The sequence below is a fragment of the Cyanistes caeruleus genome, chromosome 23 (genome assembly GCF_971803275.1).
Source record: "Cyanistes caeruleus chromosome 23, bCyaCae1.hap1.1, whole genome shotgun sequence".
Lineage (NCBI taxonomy): Eukaryota > Metazoa > Chordata > Aves > Passeriformes > Paridae > Cyanistes > Cyanistes caeruleus.
The window spans coordinates 5,729,433-5,745,367 of NC_141723.1; the positions used below are offsets into that span (position 1 = coordinate 5,729,433).

The window sequence follows — 15,935 nt, forward strand, 5'->3', positions numbered from 1 at the left end:
TTTGAATTTGGGGTGCTTGAAGATCCTAATGGGGAGGTGTGGAAAAGAAGCAGCACAGATCTTTAAACTCTCAGAACAAAACTGCATCTCCTGCTCCGGGTTCCTGGCTTTTCTGGAGGATGCAGGTCATTTCCAGGAGCTTTGCTGTACACCTGCCTTATGAGCAGGCTCCCAGGCTTTGGGTTGGTGATTTATGTGTATGGAAAACATCCAGCAGAGCTTCTCCCTGCAATCCAGCTCCGCTCTTTACCTGGGGGAGCACATCGCAATCAAAGGGGCTGGGAGCTGAGGCTGCAGAGCAGGCACCAAAAATCTCCAGACATGAGCTGTTCAAGTCCACTTCTACACCTAAAAAAGGTTCTGGGGGTTCAGATTCTTCATGGAACCTAAAGGAGAAGAACTTCATTAGAGAAATCCTGCCTTGGACCTTTAATTTATGCCCCAATATTCTGAAAGTCCTGGTTACCACTGTGGTGTGTTAGTTCTTTCTGTTGAATTATTTCTGGTTTTTTTCAGAATTTCTGTTCCATTGTGTTTAAATGTGGTGCCACTGATGTCACCCTGCTGCCAGGGCCGTGCTGTGCCCACCTGCCCTGCAGGTGGGTGAGGAATTCCCCAGCTCCTCCTCAAACCCCTGCTGGACGTGTCTGTGTGGAAATCCGAGCTGGCAGCTGTCCATGGCATCCTGGGCTGAGCAGGGTCAGAGGAGCCAGAGCATCTGTCCCCGTGGCAGGGCTTTCATTCCTGGGGATCTTGCAGTGAGTGGCATCTGCAGGAAGGTTGGAGACCCTGATGCTGAGTGAGAAGTGGAAAATCACCCTAAAAGAACCAGGGAAAGGATTTCCCTTTCCATTTGTCCATTCCATTTGAGGGCCTGTAGGATTGGGAGCTGGCAGTCTGTGTATCTGGGGTGAAAATCATGGAACTGATGAAAGATTCGGGTGGGAAGGGACCCTAAAGCCTTCCCAGTGCCACCCCTACCACGGGCAGGGACACCTTCCTCTATCCCAGGCAGCTCCAAGCCCATCCAGCCTGGCCTTGGACACTTCCAGGGATTCTTTTTTTGAATGCTCACCCTGTGGGTGCAGGGAAGAAAAGGCTTCAAACCCAAAACCACCCCTTGGTAATGATGAGTTAGCGACCAAGTCGTGTTTGTCTGGAAGAACTGGGGTAATTTTGCTGTCAGGAAATTAGAAGGCATTTTGGTGGGTTGTGGGGTGGAACAAAGAAATGCTGCAACTCTCTGAGTGGGATCTGGAGAGTGGAGCAAGGGCCTCTCCTGCATTTCTGATCCCAGCAGAGAGAATGGGCACATCCAGCAAGGAAGGCAGAGCTGAATTCCAGCACTTTTCCCCTTTTTTCCCAGGTATTGCAAATGTTGATCTGTTTCCAGTGTTCCACAGGAATTTTCTGTGGTGTTTTTGGGGTCACTGTGCCCAAACTGAGGCCTTTATTCAGAGAGGATTGGCTCTTAGTGCCAGACTAAGAAACTCCTGTCTTGGGTTCTCATTTTGGACTGACCCAAGCAGAACAGAAATAATCTGGGATGAGTGGACAAGTCTTTCTTTCCCATGCAGCGACTCTGGGATGAGGAATGTTGATTATTTCACCTCTCTGGTCTGCATTGCCTTCGTGCTTCTTGCAGCCCATCCGAGCTGCTTTTTTCTCCTGGGGAGGGGCCACGTTCATGGGATTTCATTGTGGGATCCAGGAATACAAAAATAAACCCCTCCACGTTGGGAGAGAGCTTCCCAGCCTCGCTGTGGTCTTCATTCCAGCAGGGCAAGCAGTTGTTAGTGGCAGGAGAAGCCTCTCCCCGAGATGCAGAAATAGCAGTGGCAGAGCTGTGTGGGGGAGCTGCAGCAGGCCCTGGGCACCGGCCCCATCTGCTCCCGATCAAAAACACAGGGAAAGGATGGAAAAGCTTCTCCTCCCTTTCTGCATCTGCCCAGAATCTCAGAATCCCCTGAGCTGGTACTCAGGGTACCTCAGCCAGGTGCTGGCCCTGCTCAGATCCCCCCGAGCAGAGAGGGGTCTGTGTGCAGCATCTCCCAGCACAGGCCCTGTCCCATTTCTGCTGTGCCCGAGCTCATCTCAGGGCTCTTCTCACCCCCACAGCAGATCAGAAATGCTGGGGGCTCATTTAAAGCAGAAGGATATCGTGAGGTGTTTTTAGGAAGAAGTTGAAGCTCTGCTTTGGCCTGATTTCCCATGAAAGTCACAGACTGGAGGACTGAAAAAAAGTGACAGTTTTTCTGGTTTTCTGACCCAAAATTCATAACTGGGATTATTTGAGTGGAACCAGCTCACAGATGGGAGGGCATTGAGCTGGAAGTTCGTGGACCTTGAGATCTTCCAGGCATTCTGATGGCAGTGGGCATCTCAAACCTGTTGCTTTTGATGGCAGAAAATTAATATTGCTTCTCCATTCGCTGAACTAGCTTTGATGTCAGTTCTTTCTTCCTCATAAGGCGTGCTGGAAAATGGGAACACAAAGTCCTTTTTGCCCTTCCATGGCCATTAACCTTGTGTTGTCTGACTGAGTCCCAGCCCTTTCTGAATTAGAGTGGAAAATACGCCTGTCCTTGAGGGCAGTGATAATTCCTGGCTCTGTGTGGAATGGATGGCATGAGCTTGCACTTGGATTTTTGGAGAACTTAATTTGAGGGCTGGAATCCTGTGTTGTGAGTGCCTGACTTGTAGGCACAAGGAAATTTGGTTTAATTTCACTGAAGTAAAGGCAGTTCTTCAGCTGTGCTGATCTAACAGAATCCAGATTATCCACAATGAATATTGGGGCTGAACGAAACCATTCCTGGCAGGTTTTGCCTTTATTCCTTGCTGGATCCTTGGAAGGAGCAGATAATCAGAGTGGTGCTTTCTGACCTTAAAATATATGGTTTAGGAGGGAAAAAAAACCCCATCCATGTGTAATTCAGGAAACTGGCAGGAATCCCAGTTTTCACAGACAGTTACAAAGGATTATTTCATGTGCTTGGTGGGCAGAGGATGAAGGGAGGAGGCCTGAAGACATGTTTTCCTTTTTATTTTTCTATAAGGAATGTTCAGTTCTCCACTTTTATTGCCACTAGAGAATGTCAGGGACATTGCTCATCCTGTCAAGATTTTCTGCTGCAGTCTGGAGCTGTTCTTTGTCCTTCCTGGCCTTATTTGCCCCAGTTTCCACCAGTATTGTTTTTATTATAAACAAAAAAAACCTGCATTTACCTTTTATTGTTTGTTCAGTCAAATAAACTCCATGGGTTTTGAGTTGTGGGTTTGTTTTTTTCCTGATCTCTGTTGATAGGGCAGGGTTTTTTTTTTCTCAGGGAAAAGGTGACATCCTGAACTCTTTTTGTTCAGGAGATGGTGAGAAAAAAAACAAATAACCAAAGGACTTTTGGTCCTTTTTGCAAATAACCAAAAGACTGTAGATACTGAGGAGCACAGTTTATTATTTATTATTTAATGGAATTTGTTGGGGAGGTATTCTGGTTTCATTCCATCCAGAACCCTCTGCCGTGGCTGGTTTCACTCTGTCCTGTCCACACATTTGTTGCTGGGCAATGTGTTGTCCCAAATTAAGTTTTGTGCTGATCAAATTCCCTTTTTTTTTCAGCCTGAAATGATGGGGGAGAGTTTGCAGTGAGTTAATTTTCCCTCGTGTTCCTGGTTCTTTGCGCAGCCCTGGCTCTGGGTGGGGTTGGGAAATGCGGGGATTTGGGCTGGGAAAACAAATATTGGCTCTCGGTGGTGGAAGCAGGATATTGTATCTGGGACATTCATCCCAAGGGATGCTTTAAAGTAAAGAGCAGCTCGTGGGGGTGATCCCAGGAGGGTTTTTAGTGCAGGTTTAGCGCAGGAGGGTTTTGAGTGGTGCAGGAGCTGTGGCCATGCAGTGACACCTGGCTTTGTCCTCTCAGCACAGCCCCTGCATCGATCCCTGCTGTGTGTCTGCCTTTGGGTTTGTCATTTTGGGGACGTTCTCATTCTGCTGCTACTCTCAGAGGACATTTCTCTTGCTCCTGCTGCCTTTTCTGGCCCTTTTCTGTATTCCAGAACAGTGCTGCTGTTCTTGAGCTGTCATTTCACACCCTGGAGAGGAGCAGGGAGTGCGGGAGGGGAGGAATTCAGCAGGAATCCTCAGGTGCTTTAAAGGTCTTTGCCCTCACAGATCACTGAGCATCTCCTTTCCTTCCCATTCCCTTTCAGTGAGTAGATTTTACACTGTAATTCTAATTAAAACATTGTAAGTACCAGGAAAACATGGTAAACCTGATTACATGAGAGCTCTGTTGCTAACATCGATCAAACACATCAGTGTTCAAAGTCATCTCGAGATTTTGGGGTTTGGAACCCTTAGCAAAGGGGTTACAGAATATCCAGAGTTGGAAGGGACTCAGAAAAATCACCAAGCCCAGCTCCTGGCCCTGCAGGACACCCCAGCCATCCCACCCTGTGCCTGGGAGTGTTGCTGTTGCCGGAATTTGGGACATTCACGTGCAGAATTAAGGAAATTCACGTACACGAGGCAGCTGTAGAAGACATAAATCCTCAGGCCTCGTGGAGCACTCACAGCCATTAGCAAATAGGGGTCAGGTGCAGTCTGTCCCTGGATATTCATTATCCCAGGGATTAACCTTGCCTGCTTCTATTTCCAAAGCTGCTCCTGCCCGTGGCTGGAGCCCAGGTATCGCCCCTGGCTCATCCCTGCCCTGGTGCAAAATGCTCTTTAAACAGAGCAGCCCCTCCCCAAGGGGGCTCAGCTGCATTTCCAGGCTGGCAAATCCCACTGCCAGCGCCTGTTCAGGCTCCATAAAGGGGCTGGGAGCTGAGGCTGCACAGCAGGCACCAAAAATCTCCAGACATGAGGTGTTCAAGTCCATTTCTACACCTAAAAAAGGATCTGGGGGTTGAGATTCTTCATGGAACCTAAAGGAGAAGAACTTCATTAGAGAAATCCTGCCTTGGACCTTTAATTTATGCCCCAATATTCTGAAAGTCCTGGTTACCACTGTGGTGTATTAGCACTTTCTGTTTAATTGTCCTGCCACTAATTTCCAGATTTTTCTGTCAGCAGTTGGAGCAAATTGTTCTGATATTTCCCCCCTGTGAGGAGACAGAAAAACTGGGAGTGCAGCAGAGTGCAGGGCTGGGAGAAAAGCAAAATGCTGGACTGGTGTGTGTGGCTTGCCCAGGCTGGTGGTGCTTCCCTGGGATTACAGATCTGTGTTTACATTTTGGCCATTCCGTTTGGTGGGGCCGCAGTGGTTTTAGCACAGATTAAAAGCCTTTATGGATTTAATACAAGGCAGCCTCTTGGTGATGGCAGTGATGAGCTGTGGCTCAGGCTGTGCTCTCTGAATTTACAGCCTGCACCCGTTGTTTTCCTCCTGGAGGGGAGGTTCTTTTCCTCCTTTGATGGGGTGTTTTCTGTGTGCAGCATCAATTAAAGATGCTGAGCACGTGGGGCCTGAGGCCGCTGCTCTGATTTCAGTCAGACCCAGAGGGACCAAAGCACTGAGGAGATGGAAATCAGAATTATGGCACTGAAGGAATAAAGGAAGCAGCTCCAAGCCACATTTGTGCCCTGTGTGTTTGGATCTATGTGGAGAAGATGAATCTCTGTGTGTGCCTTTGTTATTTGATTGGGGATTTTCAGAGATCTCTTCCAAAAGCAGTGTCACGTCCAGCACCCAGCAGCAGCAGTCTGGTTCCCTTCTCTTCAATTTTCCCTCTATCCTGTATCTTACTGCCTCAGGAGAGGTGTGAAAATCCTCTTGTGGTTCACTGCAGCTTTTCTTTTGGAGTAAATTCTTGCAAGTAGGGGTAAGTTATTTCAAGGAGTCTCTTGTAGAGACCAAGGGAGGTTCAGAGCAGAACTCCTGACAGTTCTCTTCATTTTTGGGGCACAAATGCTCAGCTGAAACGTTCTTTGTCTGCCTTGCCTGACTTAGGAATACATTTGTGTTTACATTTCTTGTGTTTGCTGGGCCCAATTCTCCCTGGGTTTCCAGGAGACTTCCCAGAGGAGCGTGGCTGAAGCCTTTTCTTGGCTCTGGCAATCTGGGGAGTGTTTATCCTGTCAGTCACAGCTGATGCTTAAGGCCTTTGGATACCCTGGCTGGGTTCAGATTCTTTCTCTTTCTCCCTTGGCATCACTGATTTTTGAGCTTCTGGAGCTGTAAATGATGTCTAAATTTGGGTTTGTGTAAACTCTTCCTGTTCTATGCATTGGAGGGGCTGAATGAGGACGGGCTCTGATTTATTGCCTTTACCTTGGCTTTATTCTGCCAGCCAGAGAGTTGAAATAGTGCTGAGCAGCAGAGAGCAGTAAACAAGCTCAGTTCTCTCTTGCCTGAGGGATTTTTTTGGTTCCTATGCTTGCTGAGCAAATAGGGCAGTGTATTAGCATGTTATTATTCCCAGGCTTTTGCCTTCTGTTCTCATTATAATAATATTTCAGTTTTTATTCAGTGGATGCTGTTAATGACTCCAATAGTCCTGGTGATATTCTGGAGGTTCTCTCAGTGTGCTGCTTCCAAAAGCTCTTGCAGTTAGCACACCCCTGAAACGTTACCCACAAATTCCAGGGGTATTTCCAGAGGCACTGATGTTTTTAGCAGGTCCCCAAATTCCCAGAAACATCTTCATGGTCTGTCCTGTGACAGGGCTTTGGCCTTGAGCTAAGGTGGTTTTCTTCAGCACTAAAGGCTCATCTGAAAAAGGATAAAAATGATAAATACTGACACGTGCTCTTGTTCTTTCACCTCCCTGTGCCTTCTGCTCTCCCCATGTGGCTTTATTTAGTGAGGCAGCTTCCCCATGTTCTTAATGTCAATTAATTTATTAATGAAATTTCTTCTTTGCCTTTCATAGCAAGGGAGAATGAGTCTGTTTAATCTTAGAGTAAGGCAGCACTGGTAATTCCTGTTCTTACAGGGGAGTCAGGCTAAGGCTGTGATTTTTAGCTCAGTCTAAACTATCCAGTGGAACTCAGCTACCACAGAATTCCCAGGTCCCACCAGGTATGAAAGATTAATTGACACATTAAAGAAACTATTGATTTCTGACACTTTACACTTGGCACAAGACGGCTCCAGATATGAATTTAAACTACTGAAATCTCCAAAGCACTTTTGTGAGCCACAATTCATGAGAGGCTGTAACTCTCTGAAATGCAGGTGGAATATTTGATGTTTTCCTGCTGCCAGAGGGCATGGCTGGATGGGATATTGGGAATAAATCCTTCCTTGGGTGGGTGGCTGCCCCTGGATGTGTCCAAGGCCAGGCTGGACAGGGCTTGGAGCAACCTGGGATAGTGGAAGGTGGAGCTGGATGAGCTTTGAAGTCCTTTTAGGTGCAGAACACCTCAGAACCCCATCCTGGGTGCCTTGGAGATGGGTTCTCCATCTTCAACCAAGTTCTGTTGTCACTCCTCAGAAACTTCCACCTCCTGCTTGAGCAGTGTGACCAAAATCCACTTTAAAGCACCGAATGGTGCTTCACCAACAGCAATTCAGAACATCAGGGCCTTGCTCTGCATGGTTTGACCTCTTTGGGGACAGAGAAAAGGGAGAAAAACTCCATTCCATGTGTTCTTTTAACTGAAATAGATGAGAGGTTTATTCTTCTCCTGAGGTTCCAGTGCTGTGATAGGCAAAGGGGGAAATGACAGTGTGGGATGTGCAGGACCTGGAATGTGCCTTCCTGGAGCCGAATGTTCCACTGGAATGAATAATTTCTGTGGAGCAAATACTGAATTTCAGGCTTTGCAGCTGCTCCAGCTTTAGCCATCGCTAAAAAGGCTAAACTAAACCAAACCACCACGTAAAAAAGGCTGGGGAAGGAAATGTTTTCAACACTTTAGGATCAAATCTCAGGCTAGGGATGCTCCTGGGGCTGACTGATGGACTGTGGGGGAATGGAGTTTGCAGGGAGCAGGAATTGCTTCCTTTGAGGAATAGCTCCTCCCTGGAGCTGCTCCTGCCTGACAGATGCAGTAATTCTGTGTTCCCCTCAAGGATGCAGTTTGTGCTGCTCAGCACACAGCCAAGACAAACTGGCTGCAGCAAGATTAGCCTCGGATCCTGAGCTTTTACAAATCCTGTTTTTCTCATCTTCTCCCAGTCCTTCCCTCAACACAGTGTCACCCACCCAGATTTCTCTTTCAGCAGAAGATTATAACTTGCTTGGTTTTTAATTAAAATTGTCCATACTCTGATTTAATGGCTCCATAAAGCATCCTGGCTTACCCTGCCTCAGGTAAATGAAAATATTTGCTGTGGTAAATAGGACTATTAGTTTTATGATCCATAGTAATAAAAAGCTTTTATCAAGAATGTCGTCAAAAGAGGCATAAAATTGTGTTCCATGTAAAAATACTGAGATGTCTGGCAAGTTTTACTGTGAATCATAAATTTCTGTATGAAAAGGTGTAATAGTACAATTTTTTGGTGTGCCCTGTGGTCATTTAAAAATTAAAAGTGCTTGTGAGCAGATCTTGTACAGGGAAAGGATGGGGTCACAGCATGGACATAATTGGAATTATTCCCATTTCCCTGCACAGATTCCCTGCATCAGCTTGGACATGTCACTTTGTTCAAAGGCAGAATAATTCTGACTGAAATGAAGCAGAGGAGAAACATCTCCGAATTTTCTGCCTGTGTTTTTGTGCTGCCACAGCTGCCTGGGCCCCTGATTCCAGCTGCTTAGCCAAGCACATCTTTCCCTGGCACGGTGCACTTTGGAATAGTCCCCAGGGATCTGCAGGAGGGCAGAGATGGATTTTGGCTGGGAGAGCCCTCCTGCCCTTTGGAGGCTGCGTTGGGTGAGACCCACAGGGCAGAGAGGTTCCTCCCTGCCCAGGCTGTGCCATTGGATAGAATAATTGGAATTATGGTTGGTTTGCAAGTGAGCAGCGCCTGGTTTTCTTACAGCAGTGAGTGAGTGAATTACCCTTCTGCCACCCCCAGCATCCTCCTTTACTGGAAATGGGGATTTTCACCCCCTGAAAGGCAGAAGGGGGGCTGGAGCAGAGCTCCCCTGGCTCTGGATGCTGTGCCAGAGCCCAGTCCTTCCCCAGAGCCCTGTGTGTTTGGAATTGGGTCTGGGACAGGGCAGGGGATGCTCCCTGTGTCCCTGCCTCACATCACTGCGGGTGAGGAGCATCCCCCACATCCAGGGCCACCAGCTGGGCAGAGGTGGCTTCATTTCGGGCTGTTCCTCCCCTGCGGGTGGCTCTGGTTCTGCCGTGGCACCGTGCTGAGCTGCTGCTCCCTGCCCGCCTCTCCGAGATCTGATATTCCCCAAAGGAATCGGCAATCCCCTCCTCCAATTCCTGGCAGATTTAGGGAGAGGTTGCCATGGCGACGGGGGAGGAATTGGATCTGCAGCCCAGCTGGGATCAATCCCAGCTGCTGCCTCCTCCTCCTGAGCAGTCAGCGTATTTTTAATAAAGTGACCGTGTACAGGAGCCTTGTCTTTGTCTTGTTAAGCCTTTGTTGTGTATTAAATCCTCAGGGCTTTCACCATAATCTGCTTCGCTCACCAGCTTGACAAATCCCGCCCTTACTCCACGAGCTGTGGCCATTAGATCCAGGAGATATTTCTTTCCTGATGGTTTTTATTTCTGGAATTGAGTTTAATTGGTGAATCGTTGCTAGAAATGAGCGAAATGAAAGGTACAGCCTGTGAGAATGGAACCAAGGCTTCATTCCCAGCTGAGTTCCTCCATGCTGTGCTTTATTTGCCCGAATATTTTTGATGGTTTTTTTTGATTTTGGGTTTTTTCTGGGCTTCACTGACGTGCTGTGGTGGTGCATGGTTACCTGGGTTACCTGTGACAGGGATTCCTGCTCCTGGAGACACCCTTGGAGGCAAACCCCGTCCAAATTCCCTCTTTAGAACCGAGTTTAGCCCTTGGTGGGACTTAGAGCTAACCCAGGAGCTGCAGTGTGAGCACATCACTGGGGTGAGGAGAGCCCAAAGGGATTTCTGTCCTTTTTCACTTCCAGGGCTCCATCTGGGAGCATTTGGGCTCCGTGGTGAGGGGCTGGGGGCTGTAAAGGAGCAGGGGTTTTGTAGGAGGGGAAGGATGGGAGGGGATGAGCTCCATGAACCCACGGGAAATCCTTGACTGAGTGTGTTTAGTGTTCCAGGACTTTGGTGGATCCTTCTGTGGATCCAGAGCAGCGTGAGCATTCACATTCCTCTTTCTGGTGTGTCACCTTTGGAGACTGGGCAGCCACAGACCCAACACCCACCAATTATCCCACTTTTCTGTGCTGCCCAGGACACTTTATTTACTGCCCAGGTACAGCCTCCTGCCTTAACCTCAGCCTCAGCCCAGCAGGGACACAGCCTCCCTGCCTATTACCAAAATCACCGCTTAATTTGAGCTCATTTCTTTTGTTGAGATGCAAAACTAATTATATTGAACTACAGATGAACAGGAAGTTGCATTAGCAAATTTGTTGGGTTTTTTTTTTGTTGTTTTTTTTTTTTTTTTTTTTAATCAATGGGGAATTATTCAGCATTTTTTGGGGGCTGGGGAACTTTATAACCAGATAAAAGATATGGGGGAGGGCAGAGCTATAAAAAGTGTTATTGTGTGATTATGAAGAGGCCTTTTAATGCAGTTATTATGTGATGCTAAAAAGGCCTTTATTGCTTGAAGTTGGAAGCAGAATACAAATGGGCTCGCAGTGTCTATTAAATGAAGAGTGGAAAAAATAGTCCCCATTTCCCTGAACTGCAAAGCAAAAATAACGATTAAACAGCGATTAAAATCAGCAGTGCTGGCTTTGTTAGCGCGATCACAGGCGGAGCAGCAGAGCTGAGGAGTGGGGAGCGATTGTTGGTGAGGCTCCAGGCACAGCCCATTGTTCTGGGGACCTGTTTGTCCAGGTGACAATGGCAGCTTCTGCTGCTGGAGGCTGCTCAGGCAGTGGCTCAGCTCTCCCCGGTGTGAAATAAGGACAGATGAGCTGGAAGTGACTCATTCCGAGGGATGCTTCCTTCTCCTGCAGCTGAACTGCAGAAGTTACCTGCAGGTTCTGTGGCTGGAGCTGCTGGACAAACACAGCTGGGCTCTTTTGTCCCTGGTTTCATCTCCAGCCATCTGTAGGACAAAGCCTTAGAAGTGTTTGCAAACCAGGGCAGCCCCACAGCCTGTCCAAAATCCTCCAAAGGACCACCAGGAAAAGCCACCTGGGGAAAAAAGCCAGGTAGAATTTTGCTCCTCGGCATCTCTGGCAGAACAGAAATGTTGTGATTTCTCAGTTTTGTGTCTGAACTCCCCTTTTTGTGCACAGGTGAGCACTGGGAGCTCCCAATCCCAATGGAAAAGGGAGGGAATTGGCTCTTGGGATCAACCTCTGAGCATCCTGATCTGGGCTGAGCACGCTGCTGTGAAGTGTTTGTTTATCCTGGGGGTTCATAGTTCCTGTCTTGTGGCAATTCCTGGGTTTGAAAAGTGCCTTTCTGGAGTCAGGAGCAATCCCTGGAGGCTCCCCCCGTGCCTCCTTCACACTGGGAAGGGGCTGTGCTGATGTTCAGTGAAGGAATCGCTGCCCCTCTGCACAACCTTTGCAGAAATGCTGCTCCTTGTTCCATAATGATGGGATTTAATGGGACCTGCACAGCTGGGAGAGCAGAGGGAGCACTGCCTGAACGAGCCAGAGCCAGGGACCTCCTTCTTCCTCTCCTTTCTAAAAGTTTTGCCTTCCCAGGGGTGGTTTCCAGGTTTCATTCTCTTGAAAATCCACCTAGCACTTGGATGCACAAAAGGAGCTGAGCAACAAAAGCAGGAGAATCTGAGAGCTGGGTGTTGCTGCCTGGGCTCAGATCTCCTGCCTGGCCCTTCTGGCTGTGTTTCCAGGAAGGTATTCCCTGGCTGTGTGGTTTCCTCCTGTTGTGTGCAGCTGATGTGGCACACACGGGCCTAAAGACGCTGAATTCGGGGTGATGGAGAGTTCAATGCTTTCCACAGAGCTTTTCTTCTCCTTCCTGGCTGGAGCAGGAATCACCTGAGGATGGAATGAAAGGCATTGACAAGCCCAGCCTGTGTCCCTGCCTTCGCAGCAGGCAGAGCTCTCCCGAGAGCTGCAGAGAGCCAGGGCTGCATTCACAGAGTGCACCAGGGGGGAAATCTGAATTTCTGTTCCTCTCAACGAGCCCCCAGCCACTTCAGCAGCATCCCAGTGCTGAGCTGAAAGCTGAGGGCTGCTCTGAAAGCCCTTCCTGGGGCTGGTTTTCAAGCTCCTTTCCATTAGTCAGGAGGTCCAGGGGTGCTTTCAAGTCTCTTTTTGGGATCCCTGCAGGATGTGCAGCCCTCCATGTGGCTGTGACCAGGACTCAGCATTCAGCACTCCCAAACTCTGCTTCCACTTGAGTCCTGGCTGGGTTCTTGGGGTCTGGGGCTGTATCCCAGAGCTTTGGGCTGGAGTAGCAGCGTTGATCAGGACAGCCTGCTGAGAGGAGAGCCAGGAAAGTGCAGGGAGCTTGGTGCTGGGATCCAGTCTTCCTCTGGAGAGAAGTGCTGTGTCAGGGTGGTTGTTGGCTAAAGGAACGTGCTCAGAAAATCCTGATATTGCTGTCCTTTCCTAAAGGGGGCAGGCAGTGCTCCTCCAGCTGTGGGAGCTCCAAACTCAGTGCCTGACCCCCTGTCCATGTGTTCCCCAGCACTTTAAGGAATGTTGCCATTGGCACACACAGACAGGTTTTCATTTCTGAAGCAGTGCTTGTTCCTTATAACCCCAGGTGTGCTTGGCAGCTGAAATAATGCCTCTGTGGTCTGGAGGTAAAATTAGCTGCTCTGAGAGAGGGAGATTTTCAGATTTTCATGCACTACATGAAAACACAGAGGGTTTTTTTCCCCAAACAAAACCTATTTTGGCGTCCTCAAATTCAACTTGACCCGGGCTTGTTAGGCCAAAGATCTGCCGTGGAATTAAGCTATAGCTGGAGGAGAGCCAGAATCCAATTACATTTTCTGCCTAATGGGTCATAATTTATGCAATGAAGAGGGAGGCAGGGATGTTGCTGGGGGAAAAGGGCACTGGGCCTGGGTGGGTGTGCTCTGGGAGGGGCTGCTGGTAAATGGGGATGGGGAGGGCAGGGGTGCTGTCCTTCCTCTGGTGTTTAAAACCTTCCTCCTGCATTCAAAACCTTCCTCTCTTGTTTAAAACCTTCTTCTGGTGTTCAGAACCTTCCTCTCGTGTTTCAAACCAGCAGTTCAGATCAGAAAGTAGGTGTCATCCTGGACTGTAAACTGAATAAGGGATCCACGGGCACTGTGAGGTTGGCAGAGGTTTTTGCTGGAGCCCACGGCCCTTGTCTGACTGTGCTCATTCCCTTGCCAGCCTCTCTCCAAGTGGACATCGTTCCAAGCCAGGGGGAGATCAGCGTTGGAGAATCCAAGTTCTTCTTATGCCAAGGTGCGTGCTGGCTGAAGGTTTGTGCAGTTCAGGATGAGCCAGACCCTGCTGGGCTCACCCTGGCTGCTCTGGGGGTGCTCAGGGGGTGACCCCGAGCTGGGCTGGCTCACTGGGCTCTTTGCTCCCCCCACAGTGGCAGGGGAGGCCAAGTTCAAGGACATCTCGTGGTTCTCCCCGAACGGGGAGAGGCTGACCCCGAACCAGCAGCGCATCTCGGTGGTGCGCAACGATGACTTCTCCTCCACCCTCACCATCTACAACGCCAACATCGACGACGCTGGCATCTACAAGTGTGTGGTCAGCAGCCTGGAGGAGGGAGACTCCGAGGCCACCGTCAACGTCAAGATTTTCCGTAAGGCAGCGCCTCACAGGCTTCTCCTGCGTGTTTGTGAGGCAGGACTGGGGATAACCTTCCTAGGAAAGGCTTTGGAGGGGGAGGAGGAAAGGGGGTGTTCAGATGTTCTTTCCTGGTGTGGAGGGGATGAAGTGGATGGGCAGGGCATCCCCAGGGCTGGAACCCTTCTGAAAGGCAGAGGGCAGGGGGTGGGAGGAGAAGGTTCTGGTGCTTCTGGCAGGAGTTACAGAGAGGAGCTGCTGTGGGTGACACACACCTCTAGTGTGGAGTGAAGAGAGGCCCAGGCGTGCAGAGGGTTTGCAGTGAGCCCTCAGCTGGTCCAGCAGAGCCCTGCCAGCAGCTTCTCCCTCCCTGCAGGGGGGATGAGCAGTCCCAAGTTCCCTCCCTGCAGTGGGGATTATCAGAGTGGTAACTCAGCCCACTGTGGGCACAGGGCTGGAAATGGGGGTGCTGTGGGCAGTGCATTCACTCAGACCTTCATCCTCCTCTGGGAACAAGGGGATTCCTGGGGTTTTGGGGGTTTCTCTGCTTCCCTCAGGCTGGAGGCAGGAGCACAGCCACAGGGTGTGCTGAGGAAGCTGCAGTGACCTTCTCCTTTCCTTGTTTCCAGAAAAGCTGATGTTCAAGAACGCTCCCACCCCTCAGGAATTCAAGGAAGGGGACGATGCTGTGATCGTGTGTGACGTGGTCAGCTCACTGCCCCCCACCATCATCTGGAAGCACAAAGGCAGGGATGTCATCCTAAAAAAGGATGGTAAGGGCTTGGTTCTTGTGCATTTCGGGGTCAAATGTCCATCTCCCTCCCACACCAAATGCTGGTGGTCACAAGGGGCAGGAGAAGCAGTTTGTGCCTGGCACGAGGCCGTGGCATGTGAATTTAGTTATTCCAGGTGCTGTGGTTTGCCAGTAGCAGGGCAATCATATTCCCACTGAAATGGCCATCAGGCTTTTGCACCAGAATCAATCAAGGAATGCTGGAAAAAAATCAAAGAAGTGCCATCAGACAGAAAAGCTGGAATTTGTGACCCCTCCAGCCTTTAAGAGGAAAAGGGGTCCTTGGAAGAACTTTTCCCTTTCTTCCCAAATGCTGCAGACAGCCATGGGCAGAGGGGCTGGCTCAGGCCCTGGCTCCAGCTGAGCAGGTTTCCCACACCTGCCACACAGGTGGTGAGGCTGGAGCTCTGGGCAGGAGGGGTCAGTCCCAAACTAATCCTTGTGTCGGCCTGTCAGTGGGAGCATTGATCTGTTCATCTCCCTGAGCACAACCACAGCACTTGGCTGCTCCCCACAGATGTTTCTTGCCTTGGCAGAAGCAGATCCAGCTGCAGCAGCATCTCCATTTCATGGTGGGGAGGGAGATTTCATTCCAGCAAGGCCAGAAGGGGCGAGCAGAGGAGAAGCTGGAGTGAGCTCCCCTTCCCTTTGTCCTTTGCAGTGCGCTTCATCGTCCTGTCCAACAACTACCTGCAGATCCGGGGCATCAAGAAGACGGATGAGGGGACCTACAGGTGTGAGGGGAGGATCCTGGCCCGTGGGGAGATCAACTTCAAAGACATCCAGGTCATCGTCAACGGTGAGGGGCCCGGGGCTCAGAGCAGCGCCTCCCCCCAGGCTGCTGCTGGAGGTTCACAGCATCCTCTTCCTCTGCTGTGTGCAATGAAAACCTGCAGAGAATGCACTGAGGCTTTGCCAGGTGTTCATGGGATAAAAACACCTTGAGGAACCTGAAGCTTAGAGTGAGGAACTGAGCTTGGTGGTGCTCATGAGTGGTTTTGGTCATCACACTGAGTTTTTTTTTGTGTCTCCCCACCCGCTGCCCGTTCTCCCCCATGCTGATGACTTTGGACACGCCTCAGACTCATTGCTGAAACCCTGCAGGTGCTGGTTTGGGTGACTGGTGCCACCAGAAATGCAAAGGAACCTTCTGTCCTTTCCAACTCAGCCGTGGCTTTCTTCTCTTGCAGTCCCTCCGTCGGTGCGTGCCAGGCAGAGCACCATGAATGCCACTGCCAACCTCAGCCAGTCTGTCACCCTGGCCTGCGATGCCGACGGCTTCCCCGAGCCCACCGTCACGTGGACAAAGTAAGATCTGTGTGCAGCGTTCCCCTGGGCTGGGAAGGGGATGTTCTAACTGGGATGAG

General features: G+C 49.9%; 1 protein-coding gene across 6 annotated transcripts in view; it reads left to right on the forward strand.

Annotated features, from left to right (window-relative positions):
• The window catches only part of NCAM1 (neural cell adhesion molecule 1), a 79,538-nt gene that overhangs the window by 27,767 nt on the left and 35,836 nt on the right, over positions 1-15,935 (forward strand). For all 6 annotated transcript variants that reach the window (XM_086861479.1, XM_086861481.1, XM_086861483.1 and 3 more), the window contains exons 2-6: positions 13,365-13,439; positions 13,573-13,791; positions 14,405-14,548; positions 15,230-15,367; positions 15,759-15,876. In XM_086861479.1, the coding sequence (XP_086717605.1) occupies positions 13,365-13,439; positions 13,573-13,791; positions 14,405-14,548; positions 15,230-15,367; positions 15,759-15,876 (694 nt within the window). The remainder of the gene's footprint in view (positions 1-13,364; positions 13,440-13,572; positions 13,792-14,404; positions 14,549-15,229; positions 15,368-15,758; positions 15,877-15,935) is intronic.